This window comes from Protomyctophum bolini, assembly GCF_963924005.1.
Source record: "Protomyctophum bolini genome assembly, chromosome: 1".
NCBI classification, from domain to species: domain Eukaryota; kingdom Metazoa; phylum Chordata; class Actinopteri; order Myctophiformes; family Myctophidae; genus Protomyctophum; species Protomyctophum bolini.
The window spans coordinates 31180038-31200036 of NC_137862.1; the positions used below are offsets into that span (position 1 = coordinate 31180038).

General features: G+C 41.6%; 1 protein-coding gene across 1 annotated transcript in view; it reads left to right on the top strand.

The window, feature by feature from the left end:
• LOC308320502 (tetraspanin-4-like) overlaps window positions 1-16810 on the top strand; it is a gene marked incomplete at its 5' end in the record, with an annotated part of 169415 nt that extends 152605 nt beyond the window's left edge. Inside the window, 3 exons of the mRNA XM_080770961.1 lie at window positions 6824-6955; window positions 13078-13161; window positions 14401-16810. Coding sequence (XP_080627087.1) covers window positions 6824-6955; window positions 13078-13161; window positions 14401-14469 — 285 coding nt within the window. The 3' untranslated portion in view covers window positions 14470-16810. The remainder of the gene's footprint in view (window positions 1-6823; window positions 6956-13077; window positions 13162-14400) is intronic.
• Window positions 16811-19999: the final 3189 nt, after the last annotated feature.

Consider the following 19999-nt stretch of genomic DNA (forward strand, 5'->3'; position numbering starts at 1 on the left):
GTGTCCCTTATGTCTCCATATATGGAGATCTCTGTATCTGTCTGTCTGCCTGAGTCTGAAGAGTTCAAACTGACTGTGAAAAGTGGACTGGTTAATTAAGTAATCAAACGGCAGGTGTGGGGTTGCCATGGCAATCAATTGGCTGAGGCAGAGGCTGGGAATTCTACAGGTGAGGGGACTTCATTAGGTGCCTGACCAGAGCCTTTTGTGGTGGTTCCGGACAACCGTGTATCTGACCGACTCAACACTGCACTCCTTGTGGTGGTGTGGAATTTGTGTGTCAAATTTGAAGTTGGTGTGCGAACAGTTCACGAGGTATGTGGATTAAAGACGTACATACTTGCGTACACACGTACAGAGATATGGTGCATTTATTGTAAGATGAAGAGAATCAAATGTTTCACGGTCATTATTTATCAGGGCTTGATGCCATGGCATGGACATCGTTAAAGTGTATTCTGAAATGTCTGTGGCAGGGGTCATTTAATGTGTATTTTCAGACATTTAACCACTTAAAGTGTCAATACTTACTAAACATGACCTTTTTCACTTTGTACTTGGTCTGCTCTTTTCCCCTCTACAACAAGAATCTTTGCCAAAAATAGCCAATCTGCTATTTTTGGCTTACATTCTCCTCCAAATTGGAATGCTAGGTTTCAAGAGGTTCATGTAAAAACATTACCCTTTCATAGAAATATTTGACAGACCCCCTGGCCCCTGCATGGTACCAAAGGCCCTATATTGAAGGAGTGAATTAATGCGAAACTGCCTTCTAAAAGTGGGCAGTCAACGTTGAGCTCTAGTCTAGCTTGAACATTCAGCAAAAATAGCCAATCTACAAGCTCACAACATGTCGCTCAATAGCAACATGTGGGTGCTCGTGCAGTGGTCCAGGATTCTATTCCACTGTTACATATCCCTAGCTACTTTAACTGCACACCCTGAAGCACTGAAGTACAGTAACTACCGGTAAATATATTTACTCAATTTCTGTAATTAGGAACATTTTGAGATATATTCCACTTTTCAGTACTACTTCTACTCCACTACATCTCAGAGGAAAATATTTTACTTTTATTCCACTAAAATGATTTAACAACTTTAGTTGCTTTGTATATTTAGTAGGTTACCTAGGAGATAGAAGTTTCCGACTCTCCGTCCCTTTAGCTTGTATGCTTCGTCTGCTTGAGTCTTAGGTGGTCTTTACACGAGAATGGTGTTCTTAGAAAACGGCAAAAAAAGTATCGTTTGCTGTGGTCCCTTTAAACGAGAACGGTGTTTTCAGGAGGTGAAAATGCAACAAAGTGAAACCACCTCCCAGAGTGGAAATCTTTGAGAACGCCGTTTTATCACTTCTCCATGTAAACAGGCAAAACAGTGAATCCGCAAAACTTATGACATCATGGGCTGTATTTTGCGTGTCTTAAGTACCAGGTCTTATTCCCTAACTTGAGTAAACTAAAGACCGGGAGGCGTGATCAATGCCATTTGGCTATTCTGAGTGGCCAAAGAGCATTGATCATGCCTCGGTCTTTAGTTTACTCAAGTTAGGGAACAAGACCTGGTACTTAAGACACGCAAAATACAGCCCTATGGCTCACGTTGGCTCACAGTGTATATATGTTTATTACATTAATGCAGAGCCATGATATAATGGAGTTCCTGAACAAGCCTCCCTCCTCGCCTACAAAGCTCTGCTCATCAGCGATGGTGAATGTAAAACCATGATGTAAATAAAAAGCCTTGTGATAGGCGGCAGCCGCGGCGGCAGCGTTTATGTAGCCTAATGTATTATAAAATATATAACCATCCCGTGACACGCTCTGCCTGAATGCTCTGGGTTGCGTTAAGGGGTTCTTCTTCTTGTACGTGGGTGACTGGTCTATTTGGCAGCCTGTTACCGCCACCTAGCGACATTATAGCGTTCTCGTGTAAAGGGTCAATAAAAAATGACAACGCAACGGGACTTTGACGTTTTATCTGGAGATGGTCGCCGTCTAAAAGAGGCATGAGTTCGTCTCTTAGGTTGCATGCAGGGTTTCGTTTTCTTCATCAATGGCCCATGAGTTTTACAATTTCCCTATTGGCCAGCTTTGCCTGTTTCCAACTCTCACGACGGGGACGATAGGGTTTCATTTTGAGAGGGTGGAAACAATTCATAGTTATAATGAATCGTATAAAGGCATAAAATAGTTAAAGATTTTTAAGCATTTGAAAAGTTTGAAGTTTGAGTACTCATTCTGCATAATGAGTACATTTCTACATTTGGTACTTTAAGTACATTTTGATATGAATACTTTTGTACTTCTACTCAAGTAAAGTATTTCAACATTGCAGTAGACAATGATACAATAATACTTTTAGTTAAAAAATGCATTTTCCACGACTGTCTGCCACATGCACAGTGATGTAAATAAGTTGTTAACCGATCCAGTTATAACCCCCATGTTCATTATTTATATCCAACCCATGCAGCAGACCTTGGGACTTCAAAGTAAATGAACCGTCTCTGCTTTTAATTAAGACGCATAGCAAAGGGAAGCTCACACAAAGAGCCTGTTTACACAGCAGGGCTGTGGGTCTTACTTGAATCTTTAATGCTGGGCGTAAACAGTCTTTGACAATTAACGTTTCTCAGTCCACTAAGCCTTTAACCGACCAATCACAGCTTAGAACATCCCCATTAGTGGAAAGAAACAAAAATACAAAATTCCAGGTGTCGTTAAAACGCTGTTGCAATGTTGATTTTAACAGCAAATTTGTAGTTTCAGTCATAGTCGACTAGATCTACAGTTGATTTAGTCGACTAAAATGTATTTTCCCCGGCTGTGATGGTGTATAAATCAAATGATATGCCTGATTTATACTCAGCTGTGTGACGGAAATAGCCGAACTACAAGCTCACAATGTGTCGCAGCGTGAGGCGTTGTGAGCTTGTAGATCGGCTATTTTCAGAGTGACATTTGATATTTCTGTTTGATATTCACAATTTACTTTTGGGCAGATGCTCTACACTTTTATCAGAACCTGTTGTCAACATGTATCAATAAGCTCTATACGCTTGTAGATCAGCTATTTATTTGTTTGTTTGATTGTTTTTTGTACACTCTCAGAGTTAAATTAACAGTGATTATACAATATAAATTGGGCCCCCAGAGATGGAAATTATTAATTAAATGGAGGTCCGTAGCCTAATGCATGTCAAACTGGGGGTCCTTGAAATTAAAATGTTTGATAATCACGTACTGCTAGAGCTGTAAACATCTTCTCTTATGGGGGTCCGCAGCCTAATAAATGTCAATTTGGGGGTCCTTGACATGAAAAGGTTTTAAATCCACTGCCACTATAATAATCTTATTATCTAACTATAAATGCACCCAGTCTCTGTGTGTGTGTGTGTGTGTGTGTGTGTGTGTGTGTGTGTGTGTGTGTGTGTGTGTGTGTGTACTGTACGTCTGTACGTCTGTAATCCACGTAACTCGAGAACCGTTCACCACACCAACTTCAAATTCGACACACTCGTTCCACAATACCACAGGGGGAGCAGTGCCTGGTGTCGAGTCGGTCTGTCCAGATCTGCCCCAAAAAGGCCCGGGCTCTGGACAGGGCCACTGCCCAGTGTCCATATATGGAGCTGGCCTGTTCTGTCATCAGAGACGGATACAACAGCAGACAGATGGGTGGAACGGGTACTCGGTGCTCTACAGGCGGGCAACGGTCTAGTAAACCATAATTTGTGAGAGCGTATTCCTGTGTCGTGGATTTCAGCTGAGGCAAACCTAAAGTAGACTTTTTGTCAGTAATGTACTTTGTGAGAATACAAATCTGACATGATTCGACTAAGCTGCAGAAGCATAGGTCTTTAAATAGAGTGGCGAGGGAACGCTGTAGACCAGAGATTAATGCCATACCATCCCTGACTGCCTGAAGCTCAGCGTAAAAGAGTCAGCCTGACTCTTTTAGGCTGAGCTTCAGGCTTCATTTAATAAATGAATAAAACTTTGTATCTCTATCCTGGGCCTGTCATAATCAGGGAACATAATGTGCCAAAGAATAGGCAAACATTTACAAAAAAGAAAATCTACAAGCTCTCAACACGTCGAAACGGGTACAGGCTTTAGTTTCGACATAATTGGTCCGACAACGACAACCTACCTCAAACCCTAACCTTAATCCGGTCGCCAACCTTAATGCATGTTCGCCAACCTTAATCCGATCGTTTTCCACATGTCGGTCATATCATGGTATGTCAGATAAGCGTGCGCACCACCTCGTAACATCAGTTATTCATCAGAGTTTTTTTGTAGAGGGGGGAAAGTATAGACCCCTGAGGCACCCCAGTCAACGAAGTACGTTACTGTTGTATGGTTTTAGTGGTTGCTGGTGTTCTCCCTACTCTTCCACTGAGGCCATGCTTAAACGGTTTGTAGCGAAAACAGAAAACTCCTGTTGCGTGCGTTCTCACTCTTTTTTTCTGCATTTAGAATGAGGGCAATTGATTGGAAATGCTGTAGTGTGCATGCCAGGTGGCTAGGTGGCAGTGGCGCACTGCCAGATAGACCTGCAGGCATGCATGCATAGAACCACTTCCGTTCTACTTCCTATCACATGGTTGTTTGTTTACATTCACCAATACAGTGTGCTTTCACGGCTCGATGAATTTGTATTGCTAGAATGAGCGGGATGAGAGAGCGCTTACTCATCCTATAGGAACTCAAATACATCTCCCGTTTTAGCTCCTCTTAGTCCACTTCCTCCTGGCCTGGGTGCTTCTGTGTTTATTCCTATACTAACAACAACACTACCGTCCATGTTTAGGGCTTAGTGGTGCTGATAGATTCTGTCTTGAGAGATGAATGTGTCTCTCTGTGATGTGCGGAAGACATACTGTGTGTGTGTGTGTGTGTGTGTGTGTGTGTGTGTGTGTGTGTGTGTGTGTGTGTGTGGAGAAAGAGTGCACGCGCACATCTTATTTTCTTTCTGTCACCAAAGACTTTTAGCCTACAGACAGTGCAAACAGTATATGTGCGTGTGTGTGTGTGTGTGTGTGTGTGTGTGTGTGTGTGTGTGTGTGTGTGTGTGTGTGGAGAAAGAGTTTGTTGTTTGCTTTAGGTGAGATCGGTGAGATCATTTACGATTTGAGTGTGTGTGCATATGAGCGTAGGTATTTGCATATGATTTGCATATGAATGGGGACATGCATTAGTACTGCTTTCCCCCGTGTATTAGTTATTATAGTTGCATATTGCCAAGTGCTGTCAGATGAAAACCTCATATCTCCATATTGTACTTTTTATCAGTAGTGGAAAAAGTACTCCATTGTTTTACTTTTGTAAAAGTATCAATACTGCAATGTAGAACTATATACTCCATTTCAAGTAAAAATGTATTGGCATCAAAATACTCAAGTAAAGAACAACTACCTCAAAATTGTACTTAAGTACAGTACAGTAAATGTACTGTACTTTCCACCACTTTTCTTCTGTGTGACACTGGAAGTGAAAGGCACAAGCTCTTGTGTGTGAGACTGTGAGAGTGTGTGTTTTATAAATATTTTACCAATGAAAATTATTAACAAGAGCTTGTGACAAAATAATAACTACATGATTGAAACCACTGGAATACAGTATATATTTTTCCATTTCCTGAAAAGTAACAGTTTTGGACATGCAAAGTTTCCATCTGACAGTGATAATATTATTGTGCTGCTGTCGGCAGAGACCTCTTATCTTATCTCCCTATTCTAAATTTTTGTGTTTTTCTTTCCTTTAAAAAAAAGCACATCCATGTGTACTGTCACTGTACTGTACTGGCACACCCGAAATCAATATACATTTAATATGTGCGTGTGTGTTTGTGTGTGTGTTAGGTAGCGCAAGGTGGTGAAAAACAACCATGCGTTTTCGTGCTCAGACTCACCCACCCAGCCATCCACACACCCACCCTCACACATAGTCACTTAAGGAAGTGGTTGCACCACTTAAAAATATCGCCCTACTTGATCACTCTACAGCGTCCCCCGACAGCATCAAAAACAGCATATTGGCACCACGTTTCGAGCTTGTAGATTCTGCTACTTTTACTATTGTTTTATTTGAATCCTGAAAAGTAACCGTTTTGGACATATGAGGTTTCTACCGAATATATATACGTGCTACAGATCAAGAATATAAATTGTCCGCTATGATTCCGTATTATGCTACACCTCTCTGCTCATGAATGCTAAGTCAGTAGAATCCATCTCACAGAGGATTCCCCAAAGCAAAGTTCAAATGAACTATTATTAATGGCCATTTATGAGAAAAGATGAATACTGTGCATGAATAAATGATGATGATAGAGACACATCTTACACTGTATGTCAGATTATAATGTTTTATTAATTATGCACAATGAGCAGCTAGAATGTGCGTGCCGCTAAAATGCTAAGCTTGTCCACACTGGAGGTGACTACAAACCAGTAACTACAACAAGACGTAAGTTATACAGGTATAAGTATTTTAGTGACACGTGCAGTCTACTCCTCATTTATGATTCATGAAACATTATAACAATCTGACATACAGTGTACGATGGTGGTCTTTGTCACACAAACATTTCCCTGCATGCAAATCAGCCCCTCTTGACTCTTATACACAATATCGAACAACGTTGTCTCGTCAAAACCATGTGACTCCCATTGAAAATGAATTGCGAGCTGTCCGACACAGAGGAGACAGACACAGAGAAGACATGCGTCTCTTATGTGTGAGCGGAGCCTGGTAGTTCCGTTGCAGTGGGGTGATCAATCAATCACAGTGTTTGTTTACGTCCTGTCCTGTAGTTCCGTTGCTGTGGGGTAACCAATCACACGGACTGGTTTGAGGTGTACAACGCCACACGCGTGCCAGACTCCTGCTGCCTGGAGTACAGTGACAACTGTGGTCTGGACAACCCTGGAACGTGGTGGACAGCGGTAAGAAACACTTTGTATTTACCATAGTTAAATATGAACTAAGGGCGGACTGCCTCGCCCCCCAGCTACAGTATACTTGGTATAAGTACCATTAATGAATGGTAAAGCACACCCTTGAGTGTAATATTGCTATTATAACAATAGAACAGTTCCCTTAAAAACATGTCAACTCAATTTAATTATAAATAAGATATTTGCTAAAAACATCATAATTTAATGACAGATGTAGCTACTATGAGTAAAAATAATTACTCATGAACAAAAATCGCTAGCATAGCAACCCAGTTGGCTCCGTTCTGGGAGAGCAGCACAGCTGATTTATATGTTTTGATTAGGTGTTCCATGATTCATACTCGTTTGAAGCACGGCTACTTCAACCAATCAGATTACTTCCTCTAAACGACATTAGATCAGGTCTTCGCTGTACATTTCAATGGAAGTTGCTCAGTGACATTTGAAGCACCCGGAAGACTTCTGAATAAAGGTTTCTGCACGACAGCAGCGATATGTCAGAGATGACAGGCATTGCAGACATGAATTCTGAGATCCACATTATTTGTACAAGCTTCGCAACATTTTGCAGTTTCAAGTAAAGAGTTTTAAGGATAAAGATTAGAGAAACAAAGAAAATAAACACTTTTCAGTGGGCTGTTGTCTGGCCAATCTCCTCGTTGATGTCCATGGAACTGAAAAGTAATGTGAAAATGTCACTTAAAGATTAGAGAAACAAAGAAAATAAACACTTTTCAGTGGGCTGTTGTCTGGCCAATCTCCTCTTTGATGTCCATGGAACTGAAAAGTAATGTGAAAATGTCACTTTTGTTTCCAGAGCATGATGCTTTGTTTATTTCTTTGTTGCCCTAGAGCAGACAATGGAATGAGGTGCTGTTGATAAGGAGCACTATGTCAACACCACTCCAGTACCCTCAAATTAAACAAAACAATAGAATACAATTATGTTTTGCAACAATTAATAAGACAATTGGAGAAAGACAACACCACTCGAGTACCCTTTAATTAAATGAATTGAAAGGACAGAACCTAACAATAATACTAGCAACAATGGTTATATTATAAAAACAAGTGGGAAAAAAAACATTTTGTTTACCAGGTTTTCTGCAGAAATACAGATAATTATGTTATGTCAGCTATGTTGATCACATAATCCCTAGCATGTCATAATGGGCAAACATTCAGCAAATATTCACAATGAAGACGGCTGTATTTACCCTCCCAAGGGCCTCCGGGCTAGACAAAACTTCAGGGCCCCCCTGGGCTGTGCATTTAGGTCGAGCGGCAAAGCCGTGTGGCCGGAGAAACTTTGGCGTATTTTGTTTTCATTTTGCTGTAATTTTTGGGTACCCAGCCCCCCCAAAAGAGAAAGGCAGACAGACAGACATTGGCAGGGGTTTCCACAGCTACTCCACAACACAGCGTCACTGAGCAGAAGCTCTCAATGTTTTAACCATAATACTAAATATACAATAACTAAACATAAATGTCACTTGAATTGGATTGCAATACTTTACAATTTCAAATGTGAGTGCCCCCCCAGACGGGGGCCCCCGGGCTGCAGCCCACCCTAGCTCAATGGTAAGTCCGCCCCTGTACGTCTTGCACGGGCTCACATTCAAATTAATAAAATAAAACAAACAACAAAGACCTGAATCTAAATAAACGTGTGTGGTTTGGAAAAATGGTATATTTTGTGTTCGTATATTGGGCGCGTTCGGAAATAGCGCACTGTGCAATGCAAACTAATAGGCGAGTACGCTCCGGTGCGGTATTTCCGAACGCGTGATCCATTGTATGTGTGATAGCTCAGAATTGTTTACCAATGTCAAAGCGCACACACACACGCACACACACGCACACACACACACACACACACACACACACACACACACACACTAGTTCTTCATCACACCATCCATCCGGAGCACACATACTGTAGTATCTGCAGCCACTCTGCTGTTATGTGCATTTTCAGAGCATGTTCATGTTTAATGATCAATCAGATCGAATGTGTTGCCTGTTGGATCCACGGCACTAATATACTTTACGTTATTCATCGGTATCACACTGAACACAGTTGTCAAGGTCTTGAAGAATAACGAATTTCCTGCACACTGCCAGCTTGCACAGTATATACATGCATATTTATTTCAGCAACGTCACAAACGACCTTCCTCTTGCCTGAGGAAGGTTGTGTGTGACCAGAACGTTGCCAAAGTAACTCTTCATAAGATCTCCATGCAAGCTGCCACTGGGCATTTACTTTTACCAAAGCTTTCAGACTTTGAATGTAGGTAGGTGGGTATGCCAACGTTTCTTGACGCGTTGCGAGCTTGTTGCTATTTTTGGTGAAGACACTGTAATGTAGGCTGAAAATGTATAGAGGGTCTAAGTGGTTAAACTGAAGTGATGTAGATACATTCAAAATATCATCAAAGTATTCTGGCCTTGCGTCGAGGCACCCTAGCCTAGGGTGCCATGGCACCCACTTTGAGAACCCCTGCTTTAGAGAGCGCTCCGGGTGAAGCAGCATTCTGCCAACTATCCTCAAGACAAATGTCACTGCCGTCACTTCTGCTGTCCCTCTAATCCATTACTGTAACGGCTGCCTCGTGTAGAATTGATTTACCTCTCAACATGCTTGTCTCGCAACCACGGGGAAAAAGAGACTTATATTGTCAAAGCGTTCATTTCTCTTATTGATAATCTTTTGGGTCTCTTTATCCATCTCGAGGAAAGTTTAGAGTTTTTTTCTTCTTAAGAACGTTTTTTAGATGAATAGAACAGTGCAGCAGATAACCAAAACAATAGCTCAGTTTGTGATAAAAGCATGACATTTGGTACACTTATAGCCAAAGGCATTCTAAAAAGATTTGGGTATGGACCCATCTTGAATTTTCAACATCGAAATGGCCGCCAGCAACAATTTATTTAGATTTTTTACAAATAAACAGAAAAAACAAACACAAGCAACAACAACAACATCATCATACATATGCATGGACATTATGCACAAGGATAGATAAGATAAACAAATACCAATTAAAATAAATAAATTATTTTTTATTAGTTTACACGACCAAACACGCATCATCATCAACCGTATCATATGTATACTAAGACAGTAAACAATCAAAAGGGCATTGCTTGACCATGGATCACATCAAGGACCTGCAACATGACTGCATGGGAACACGTTCCACTTCGAATCATATTTATCTAACTGATTATTAATCTTAAGGGATAACCTCTCCAAAGCAGCCACAATACCAAGCTGAGTGAACCATACATGTGCTGGAGGCAAATCCTCAGACTTCCATTCCTTAACAATGATTTTCCTGCCCACCATTAATGCTGTATGAATTCAGTCAGCTAGAGGTGCAGGGAGGTGTTTTAATGGCGATGGATCACCCAGAATAAACAGAGCATGTGTATAAGGAATATCCTGTTTTGTGATTTGCATTATATTCTCATGAATAGCACACCATACCTAGCATACCCTAGTGAATAAGTGTACTGGGGTCCTCACCAGACCTCCAGCAAACCGGACTCTCTCTGAGCTTAGCCCTGAACAATCTTGTCAGAGTCCAGTAGACTATTAATTATTTTAAATTGAATTAATCTGGTTCTAAGTTCACGGGACATCTTCTTTGAGTTCCGTAGAATCATCTTCCATTCACTGTCAGTAAAGGATTGATTTAAATCAACCTCCCAAATTATCTTTACAATTGAGGGCTGACCTTGGTGTGCTATCATAATTGAATAATATGTTGATGCCTCATGTCCAGTTCCAAATATAGCTGTGTAGTTTAGTTTCCTAAATGCATCTACTTAATAGCTAATATACATTTAGATGTAGTTAGATAGCCGCACCTGAATAGACAGGATGTGCCAGCGCGAGAGAGCCGAGCCAAGGGTAACGGCCCGGGCTTTATATGACTTTCATATAGTTACCCAGAAGGTAACAGATTGCACAGGAATTTAATGGTAGGCCTACTGGATGAACGATCGGGCTAGGTGTAGGGTAAATGTTCTTATCCAAACCTATTGTATCCCATACTTGAATGTGTTTCCCTGTAACTTGTGAATTTTGATGGTCAAGGACGTGTGCGTGCGTGCGTGCGTGCGTGCGTGCGTGCGTGCATGCGTGCGTGCAGTGCGTGCAGTGCGACAAGGGCACTGCACCAAAAGGATGCCCTGTTTGACCCAGTCAGTGTGATAAGAAAGTGTTTGAAAAATAATGTAAACAGCACATCTACATGCACACAATGCATCGCTTCACGCAGTGTTGCGAGCTTGTAGATCGACTATTTTCACTACTTCTTATTCTTATTTCTATCTATGGGAGTTCTTGGATGTTTGTTTGTTTGTTTGTTTGTTTTAAAATGTATCACATTTTTATATATATAATTTGATGTGTAGGAAAAGGAAGGGGCCGGGCGGCGATTTGCAGACCCAGTTGGCTTCCCATTTGTCGTTGTTTACACAACAATTACTACAATTAACTAACATCATACAGTAAAAGTAATTTGTTTGTCTTTTGTAAGTAATCTGTAAATAATGTGAAAGTTAAAACAAAGGTCATATAAACACATACTAAACTCTAATAACCTTGTTCTTGGGAACATGAAAGAGCACACAGGGTAAGATTGGGTCGGTAGTACGGATGGTGTGGGATGGATCTCAGGAATGGCTTTTTGCTGCCAAACCTTGTTGAATAGAGACGGCATCGTGTGAAGGAGTGTTATCGTGGAACAGAAAGCAATTTCCTACAGCAAACAGCCACGCTTTCTGTCTGCCTAACTTTATCTGTCAGTGGAACCGAGGGCTCTTTTATAACAAGGCCTGACTGACTGTTTGACCGTGTTGGAAAGTAACTAAAGCACATTTACTCGAGTACCACAGGTTTAAGAGAACAGGTGCATCGTTATTCACTTCTTATGGTTGTTACATTTTAAGTGGTGGACTGAAATGCATTAGATCATATTGGCCATGGGTCCGGACTTTACACTTCATAGCGCATACTGTGGGCTGTATTTTGCATGTCTTAAACTCTTCCATCGCCACTAGGGGGCGCAAAAAGGCCCTGACTGCCAGTTTCAATAATTTTTTTAATTTAATTTTAATTTATATATTTTTTCTAAAAACATTGCCCAACGTTATACACGTTTTAAAAAGGCATTAAAGGCGTTGTTGGCGCTGTGGGAGTTGATAAAAAAGCAGTTAATTAAGTCCTTGGCAGACATTGAGTTTTAATTACCAGGTCTTATTACTTAACTTAAGACCTGGAGTGGATCAATGCCATTTGGCTATTCTGAGTGGCCAAAGAGCATTGACCACGCCTCCAGGACTTAAGTTAAGTAAAGCCCACCACACACCTCCATTATTTTCAATTAACCTAACGCACACCGGCTCCGTCCGCCACGTCGCGCGGCAACGCGCCGCGCCGCAGACGGTCGCAGACGGTGTGCGATGGGCTTGATAAGACCTGGTACTTAAGACACGCAATGAATGACCCTCGGTTGCTAGGCGATTGAGTAAACAGGAAATAACCAGAAGTGAAAAGTTTACCTCCAGCAGAACAGATATTTTCAAATGCATTTATCTTGGATTCTTTTCCCAGACTGTGTTTTTCATCATCCAAAACAAGGTTTTTTCACGGCCCATAATGATGATGATCGCGGTTACAAAATGTTCCGGTGAATTGAAATCAGATTGCAGCCGTGGGACACATTAAACAGACACTTTTACTTACGCTTTATGGGCCCGTGAGATTTTTTTCCTTCAAAATAAGACTAGCACCGAAAAGTTCGTAGCACTGGGTGAATTAAAAAAACAATTCCAACCTTTTCAAAAGTATCTCATCATTAAAATATAAAAATACGAATGGAAATACACTGACCTCTGAAGTATTATATTGTTATTATGGTTGTTTAGATCTAACCTTTAACATTCACTTACAGTAAAGCATTCGTGATGCTGTATGTTGTTGTTCAAGCTATTTCCATGTATTTGATGTATTAGTATTACCTTGTCCTTGCTTACTGTAAATCACTCTGGATTAAGAACGTCTGCTAAATGCCTAAATTGTAATCGTCTATCCACAGCCCTGCTATGAGCGTGTGAAAGACTGGCTAAATGAGAACCTGGTGGCTCTTTGGATCTTTGCCCTGTGCACAGCCCTCACTCAGGTAATTCAAAAAATGTGTACCACTTAAAATCCCTATGTTTTTGACCAGAGGAGTCCCTCACAGCGCGTTTCTGTTCTTGCTTGATATTCAATGTCTTCCACTGAAAACAGCTGCAGTTCCACTCACAGTTATGCTAACTACTTTTGCTGGGGACCCCCTGGAACCAGCCCAAGAACCCCTGGGGGTCCCTGGACCCCACTTTGGAAAACACTCCACTGAGTCCTTTAGGTCCTCCACACTCCGTTTGGTTCTCACCAGCAATATTGCTGGTATTCATCATCACTTTGATTGCATTGCTTTTAACAGTTTATTTATGTTCTTATTCTGTTTATAGCTGATTGCTTTCTTGTGCCTTTGATTTGCCCTTTGAGCTGCCCTGTATGTCTTCTTATTGTTTGTTTACTTTACGTCGATGGTTTCTGTAATGTGTATACCTCCTGCTCTGTGAGGCACTTTGGTCTTCAGGGATTGTGTTCACAGAAATAATTGTCTTCTTGTTGCTTTTACCCCTTTATTTTCTCCCCCAATGTAGTCGCTATGCCAACTAATTCCTCCCCACACACATTTTTGTAGTGTATCCTACTGTCTCACCTGCCAGTGAGTGAGGAGCCCCCACCGGGAGGACGTAGAGTGTCCGTCCTACTCCTCACGCTCAACACTCCCTGCTGACAGGCTCCGCACCCAGCCTAGGATTACATGCAGTTACAATTATCACCCTCCCTGCCTGGCACCACTGTGGATTTGAACACCCAGACATGCATTCACAACACACGTTGTGAGTTTGTAGATTGGGAGAATACATTGTATTTTTGAGTGGTGCAACCACTCCCTCACGGAGCTATGTGTGTGGGTGGGTGGCTGGCTGGCTGGCTGGGTGGGTGTCTGGGTATGAGCACGAAAACAGCATGGTTGTTTTTCACCACTTGTGCGCAACCTAACGCACACACAAACACACACGTACGTATTAACTGTATATATGATTTTTTTGGGGGTGCCAGTACAGTACAGTGCAGTCTGTCATTTCTCTACCGTTCCGGACGCGGGGCGGCTCGCCGGAACCGGCCCGGCACCCTGGGAACCCCCACACGGAGTTGCACCACTCACTTCAAACGGGTGTGATGTTTTTTTATGTTGGGACGTCAGATGCACAATGTATTGGCATGTGTTTAATGTGCTTTACAAATAAATTTGACTTTACTTTTAATCACTTAAATATGCTCCATCTATCTGTTTGTGCAGATCCTGGGCCTGGTGTTCTCCATGACCATGTTCTGTCAGTCAGTCAAAGTAGAGACCTTTTACGCCTAGCGAAACCTACACGCAACCGACGGAACCAACGGAACCTCCGCTTTGGGCCTTCAACAACAGACTATGTAATGTAATGTTTGTTCATTATAGAGGGACAAGATGGAGGGTGATGAGACGTTCACAGACTCTTTGGTTCACCCCATGAGGAGGAGGAGGAGGTAGACAGACATGACTGACCATCATGATGTAACCAGAGAGAGCACACAGTGTATACATATAACTATGTCATAATACCAACGCCACTTTCTATGGTTCTGCTCTTATAGGGCAATAGCAGTGGCGGCCATTTTGTGGTGCCACACATTCATTGTTTTTCCCCATAGAGATTTCCTCAAATATTTTGTATTTTATATTTGAAACCTGGAACCAAGCCACTCAGGATCCTAGTGAATAACACATTTTGATTCTGTTTCAAAAAATATTTGAAAACTAAAAATATATTCAATATATTAAAAAATAATTGTGACACAGAATCATACGTGTTATGGCTACGATTCACCAGGCCTGCCTGGATGTCTTGGTTCTGTCTAGGCTTAAGATAATATAAATAACTTCGGAAATGTCTATAGGGGAAAAACATGAATGGGTTTTCTATCTGTGGCACCAATAATGGCCGCCACTGCTATGCATTTCGTTGGCTGGTCTGGTCGGTGAAGAAACCTCATATCTCCATACAATATATCTACAATTGTAGATATGCTATTTTCATTATTGTTTAAATGTAAAAATAATAAAATATATATATATAATTAAAAAAAGAACGGTTTCTACCCGACAGCTGATGATATACCACTGTTTCTCTAGAGGTCCAAATAATGGACCCTTCCAGGTTTGTGAATAAACGAGAGGGTACAAATGGAACCATTTTCTTTTTTAATCTTTGGGACCCTAATATACATTGTAAACATTAACATTGGGTCCATTTTGGTTCATTGTGTACACGCTCAGAGTTACAGACTCGGATGGGTCCATTTGGAACCACCTTGGGGTCCCTTGGGGGTCCCTGAAGCTGGACCAGTACGTGTTCTATAGCAGTGGTTCTCAAAAGTTTTTTTTCTTCTTTTTTTTTTTTTTTTTTTTTTACTTTTTTAAACTTTTTATATACTTAGAATAAGTGTAGGCTATAAAGGGCTGCACATTTCTAAGGTGACAATTTTAAGCCTTTTTTAATACCTCTTTAATTAAAATGATAAACTAATAATAAGTAACCAACAAACTATAGCATAATAAATGGTTGACCAAACTGTCAAATTTTACCTAAGAAATTAGGCACAAATTGCCGCTCACAACACCATGCTTGTATCTGTGGAACAGAGTCAAAGTCAATGTAACGCCTCAACTCCTACATTCCAAGTGCTTGTCAAGGTGGGAGTCCCCATATGATAATATTATTATTTTGGGGAGTCCCCAGTTCAAACATGATTATTTTGGGGAGTCCCCAGTTCAAACATGATTATTTTGGGGAGTCCCCAGTTCAAACATGATTATTTTAGGGATTCCCCAGTTCAAACATGATTATTTTGGGGAGTCCCCAGTTCAAACATGATTATTTTGGAGAGTCCCCAGTTCAAACATGATTATTTTAGGGATTCCCCAGTTCAAATATTATTATTTTGGGGAGTCCCCAGTTCAAACATGATTATTTTGGGGAGTCCCCAGTTCAAACATGATTATTTTGGGGAGTCCCCAGTTCAAACATGATTATTTTGGAGAGTCCCCAGTTCAAACATGATTATTTTAGGGATTCCCCATGCAGTTCAAACATGACTGATGATTTGTTGGGGGTCAGGGCCTGAAAGGTTTGAGAACCACTGCTATACAGTATGACCAACTGTCATGTTTATGGTAATCATACAGTAGTCTGGGGTACTGTGTAGGGCTGCATGGGCCATATGGACAAAATATCTAACAATGTTTCTGACCAAATACCTCCACACCATAAGTGTGACGATAACATCCTTTTGTGACGATAATATACATTTTCTTTGGAATTGTTTTTTTTATTGAGAATCTTTTATAGTACGGCTTAAGTGATTAAAACCAGGAAAAGAACAGGAAAATATGAGAATAGACGATATCTAGTCTCATATCACGATATCGATGTAATATCAATATATATATATATATATATATATATATATATTGCCCAGCTCTATTATGAACATAATTATATAACGATATAAGTTTTACATTATTTGGAATCATTTGATGCTTTGTAAAGGTGATTTTCCAATGGGAGCTGTATGGAACGTGGTTGTTGGGGCGATCTATTTTATTTGTTTCAGTGCATGGCTCTTGCAGTGGTGTGTGTATTAAATGTTTTTGGCTCATGTAAACCAAACACGTGTCATTGTTTTTTTGTTCGTTTGTTTTAATTTAATTGTTTTTTTTTCTTCTTGTAACTCAGTTTTTCTCCCCAATTTAGTTATGTTAATTGATTCCTCCCCACACACACTTGCTGTGTTGTCACTGCTGTTGTATCCTACTTGTTGCCACGATAACGGGAAGCAACGGGACGTCACCGCAGTGATGTCGCCATGACTATAAAATAAGAAGCCTAGGTCGATCAGAGGCAGATTAAGATTGAGTAACAAGATGATTTATACAAATATAATTACTAACACCGCTACTTACAATTCGACCCTCAAAAGTGCCATACAGCCCTAAAGCACTTCATACTTAAGATTTAAGACTACTTGTCTTCATTTGGTCCTTTGAGCCGGATCCTTAGGTCGCTGGTTCAAATCCTCCTCAAATTTATGTTATAGTCATGGTGACGTCCCTTTGCTTTCCATTGTCATGGCAACACTACTGACTCACCTGCCAGTGAGGAGCCCCCACCGGGAGAATGTGTTGTCGTATCCTACTGACTCACCTGCCAGTGAGGAGCCCCCACCGGGAGAATGTGTTGTCGTATCCTACTGACTCACCTGCCAGTGAGGAGCCCCCACTGGGAGAATGTGTTGTCGTATCCTACTGACTCACCTGCCAGTGAGGAGCCCCCACCGGGAGAATGTGTTGTCGTATCCTCCTGACTCACCTGCCAGTGAGGAGCCCCCACCGGGAGAATGTGTTGTCGTATCCTACTGACTCACCTGCCAGTGAGGAGCCCCCACCGGGAGAATGTGTTGTCGTATCCTACTGACTCACCTGCCAGTGAGGAGCCCCCACTGGGAGGATGTGGAGCCTATAACGTCCTACTCCTCCCGCCCAACACTCCCTGCTGACAGACTCCGGCCCCACCCCCTGCCTGCAGGAATCTGTGCAGTGATGAATGTCACCCTCCTCGCCTGGCATCCCTTCCCTGAACACGGGGCCATTGTGTTCGTGTAGACACTCGACAAAGCTGGATCAAGGTCAAGATCAAAGTCAAGTTCATTTGTACATGTCCCAAACTGGGCACACAGACCCAGTACCACTCTGTCTGTCTGTCTGTCTCTCTCATCTCTGTCTGTCTCTCTCCTCTCTCTCCGTCTGTCTCTCTCATCTCTCTCTGTCTGTCTGTCTCTCTCATCTCTCTCTGTCTGTCTCTCTCTGTCTGTCTCTCTCCTCTCTCTCTGTCTGTCTCTCTCATCTCTCTCTGTCTGTCTCTCTCATCTCTCTCTCTCTGTCTGTCTCTCTCATCTCTCTCTGTCTGTCTCTCTCTGTCTGTCTCTCTCATCTCTCTCTGTCTGTCTCTCTCATCTCTCTCTGTCTGTCTCTCTCGCTTTCGGACATTTCCCGTGACCTCTGTGTGAAGCGTGAGGTCACTCCCTCTTCCTCCATTCTATCATTATTATATATATAATTATGTAAAGAGACAGAGTGTTATTATTATCAGTGGTGGAAAAGGTTCTCATGTTTTACTTAAGTAAACAAATCAGTACTGCAATGTAGAAATACTGTTACACGTAATTCCGGAATTCACAATTTGCTAATTATTTCGGCGCCATTGCCGTTGATGAATTAATGAATGAATTAATTAATGCCTTTATTGCAGACTCAGGGTCCATAGAGAAACATACAAAATACAATATACATCCAATAAAAAAAACAGTCCAAATGTCTCACCGGAACAAACATCTCACCGGAACATCCACCTCTCACAACAACAGGAGGCACTTTACTGAAGGAAGTCAAGGACTTCAAGTACCTGGGCTCATGGGTCAACTCAACCGAGCAAGATCTGAAAGTGAGGAAGGCACTTGCATGGTGGGCCCTGAATGGCATGACCAGTGTATGGAACTCCAATCTCCCCCGACAAATCAAACTCAGCTTCGTCTACGCAACAGTGGAGTCTGTTCTCCTATACGGCAGTGAATGCTGGACCGTCACCCTGAAGCCAACCCTGCAGAAGTCCCTTGATGGGTGCTACACCAGAATGCTGCGTGCAGTACTTAACATCAGCAAGACTGTACATGACGCTAACAAGACTGTATGAGGGATTACCAAGGGTGAGCAGAAAATAGCAGCCAGGAGAATGAGACTAGCAGGACACTGCCAACGGCATCAAAAACTGCCAGCCAGCAAACTGGTGCTCTGGGAACGAACACACAGGCATCGATCACGAGGACGCCCCACGCTAACATACGTGGATGTACTCAAGAGTGCAAAGTACTAACGAACTGGTCAGATGTATAGAGAATCGGGATGACTGGAAATGACGATGGAGGGCTCGTCTGAGGACGACCTAGAGAGAAATGTACATGTTAGACAGGCATCTGTGGCAAGGCTTTTAAGCCAATGTTTTCTAAGGCTAGAGGAGTATCTAGTGCAACTTTTGACAGGGTTATTTATACTGACGATGATGCTATTCACAGACTCATCCAAGCGACACATGAATCTATATGCATTAAGTTCCGGAGAACAGCTTGAAAAGTATTGACTCTTGCAGCCACAAACATTTCACTTGCACTGCACCATCTAGGCTTTTTGAGTAAAATTCTCACGGCATCATTATACGCTACTTGAAGTTTCTGAATATTTGCTTTTTTGTAGCTTGACCACAAGTGGGAAGTGTAGAGTGGTGTACAGTAAGCTCTAAATAGAGTAATCTTAACTGCTTCTGAACACATACTGAACTTGCATGCGAGGGTGTTCGCCTGTGCATACTGTACATCCTACGACACTGTCTGTGTATATCATCATCATCTGTCAACTGTTATGTAATAAAATGTCCAAGATATTTGACTTTACTACAGACACCGAGAGTGTTAAGATATAGTTTAAAATCAGGAAATATTTGACTTTTGTCTTATACTTTTGTCTTACTTTTGGCATTATATTTGATATCATTTTCAATGCCATACTCAGACTCAGTACATATGTCGAGCAGCTGCTGTAGTCCAGCGCTACTTGGGCTCAGTATGACTAAATCATCTGCATACATCAAATGATTGACAAGATCATTACCCAGCCTACAACCAGTGTTACAAGCATTCAACTGTTTCGACAGATCATCCATATATAAATGAAAAATAATAGGCGACAAAATTCCTCCCAAATTGGCCTGATTCACTATTGCCCCACTTGGCCTACACAACTATTGGCA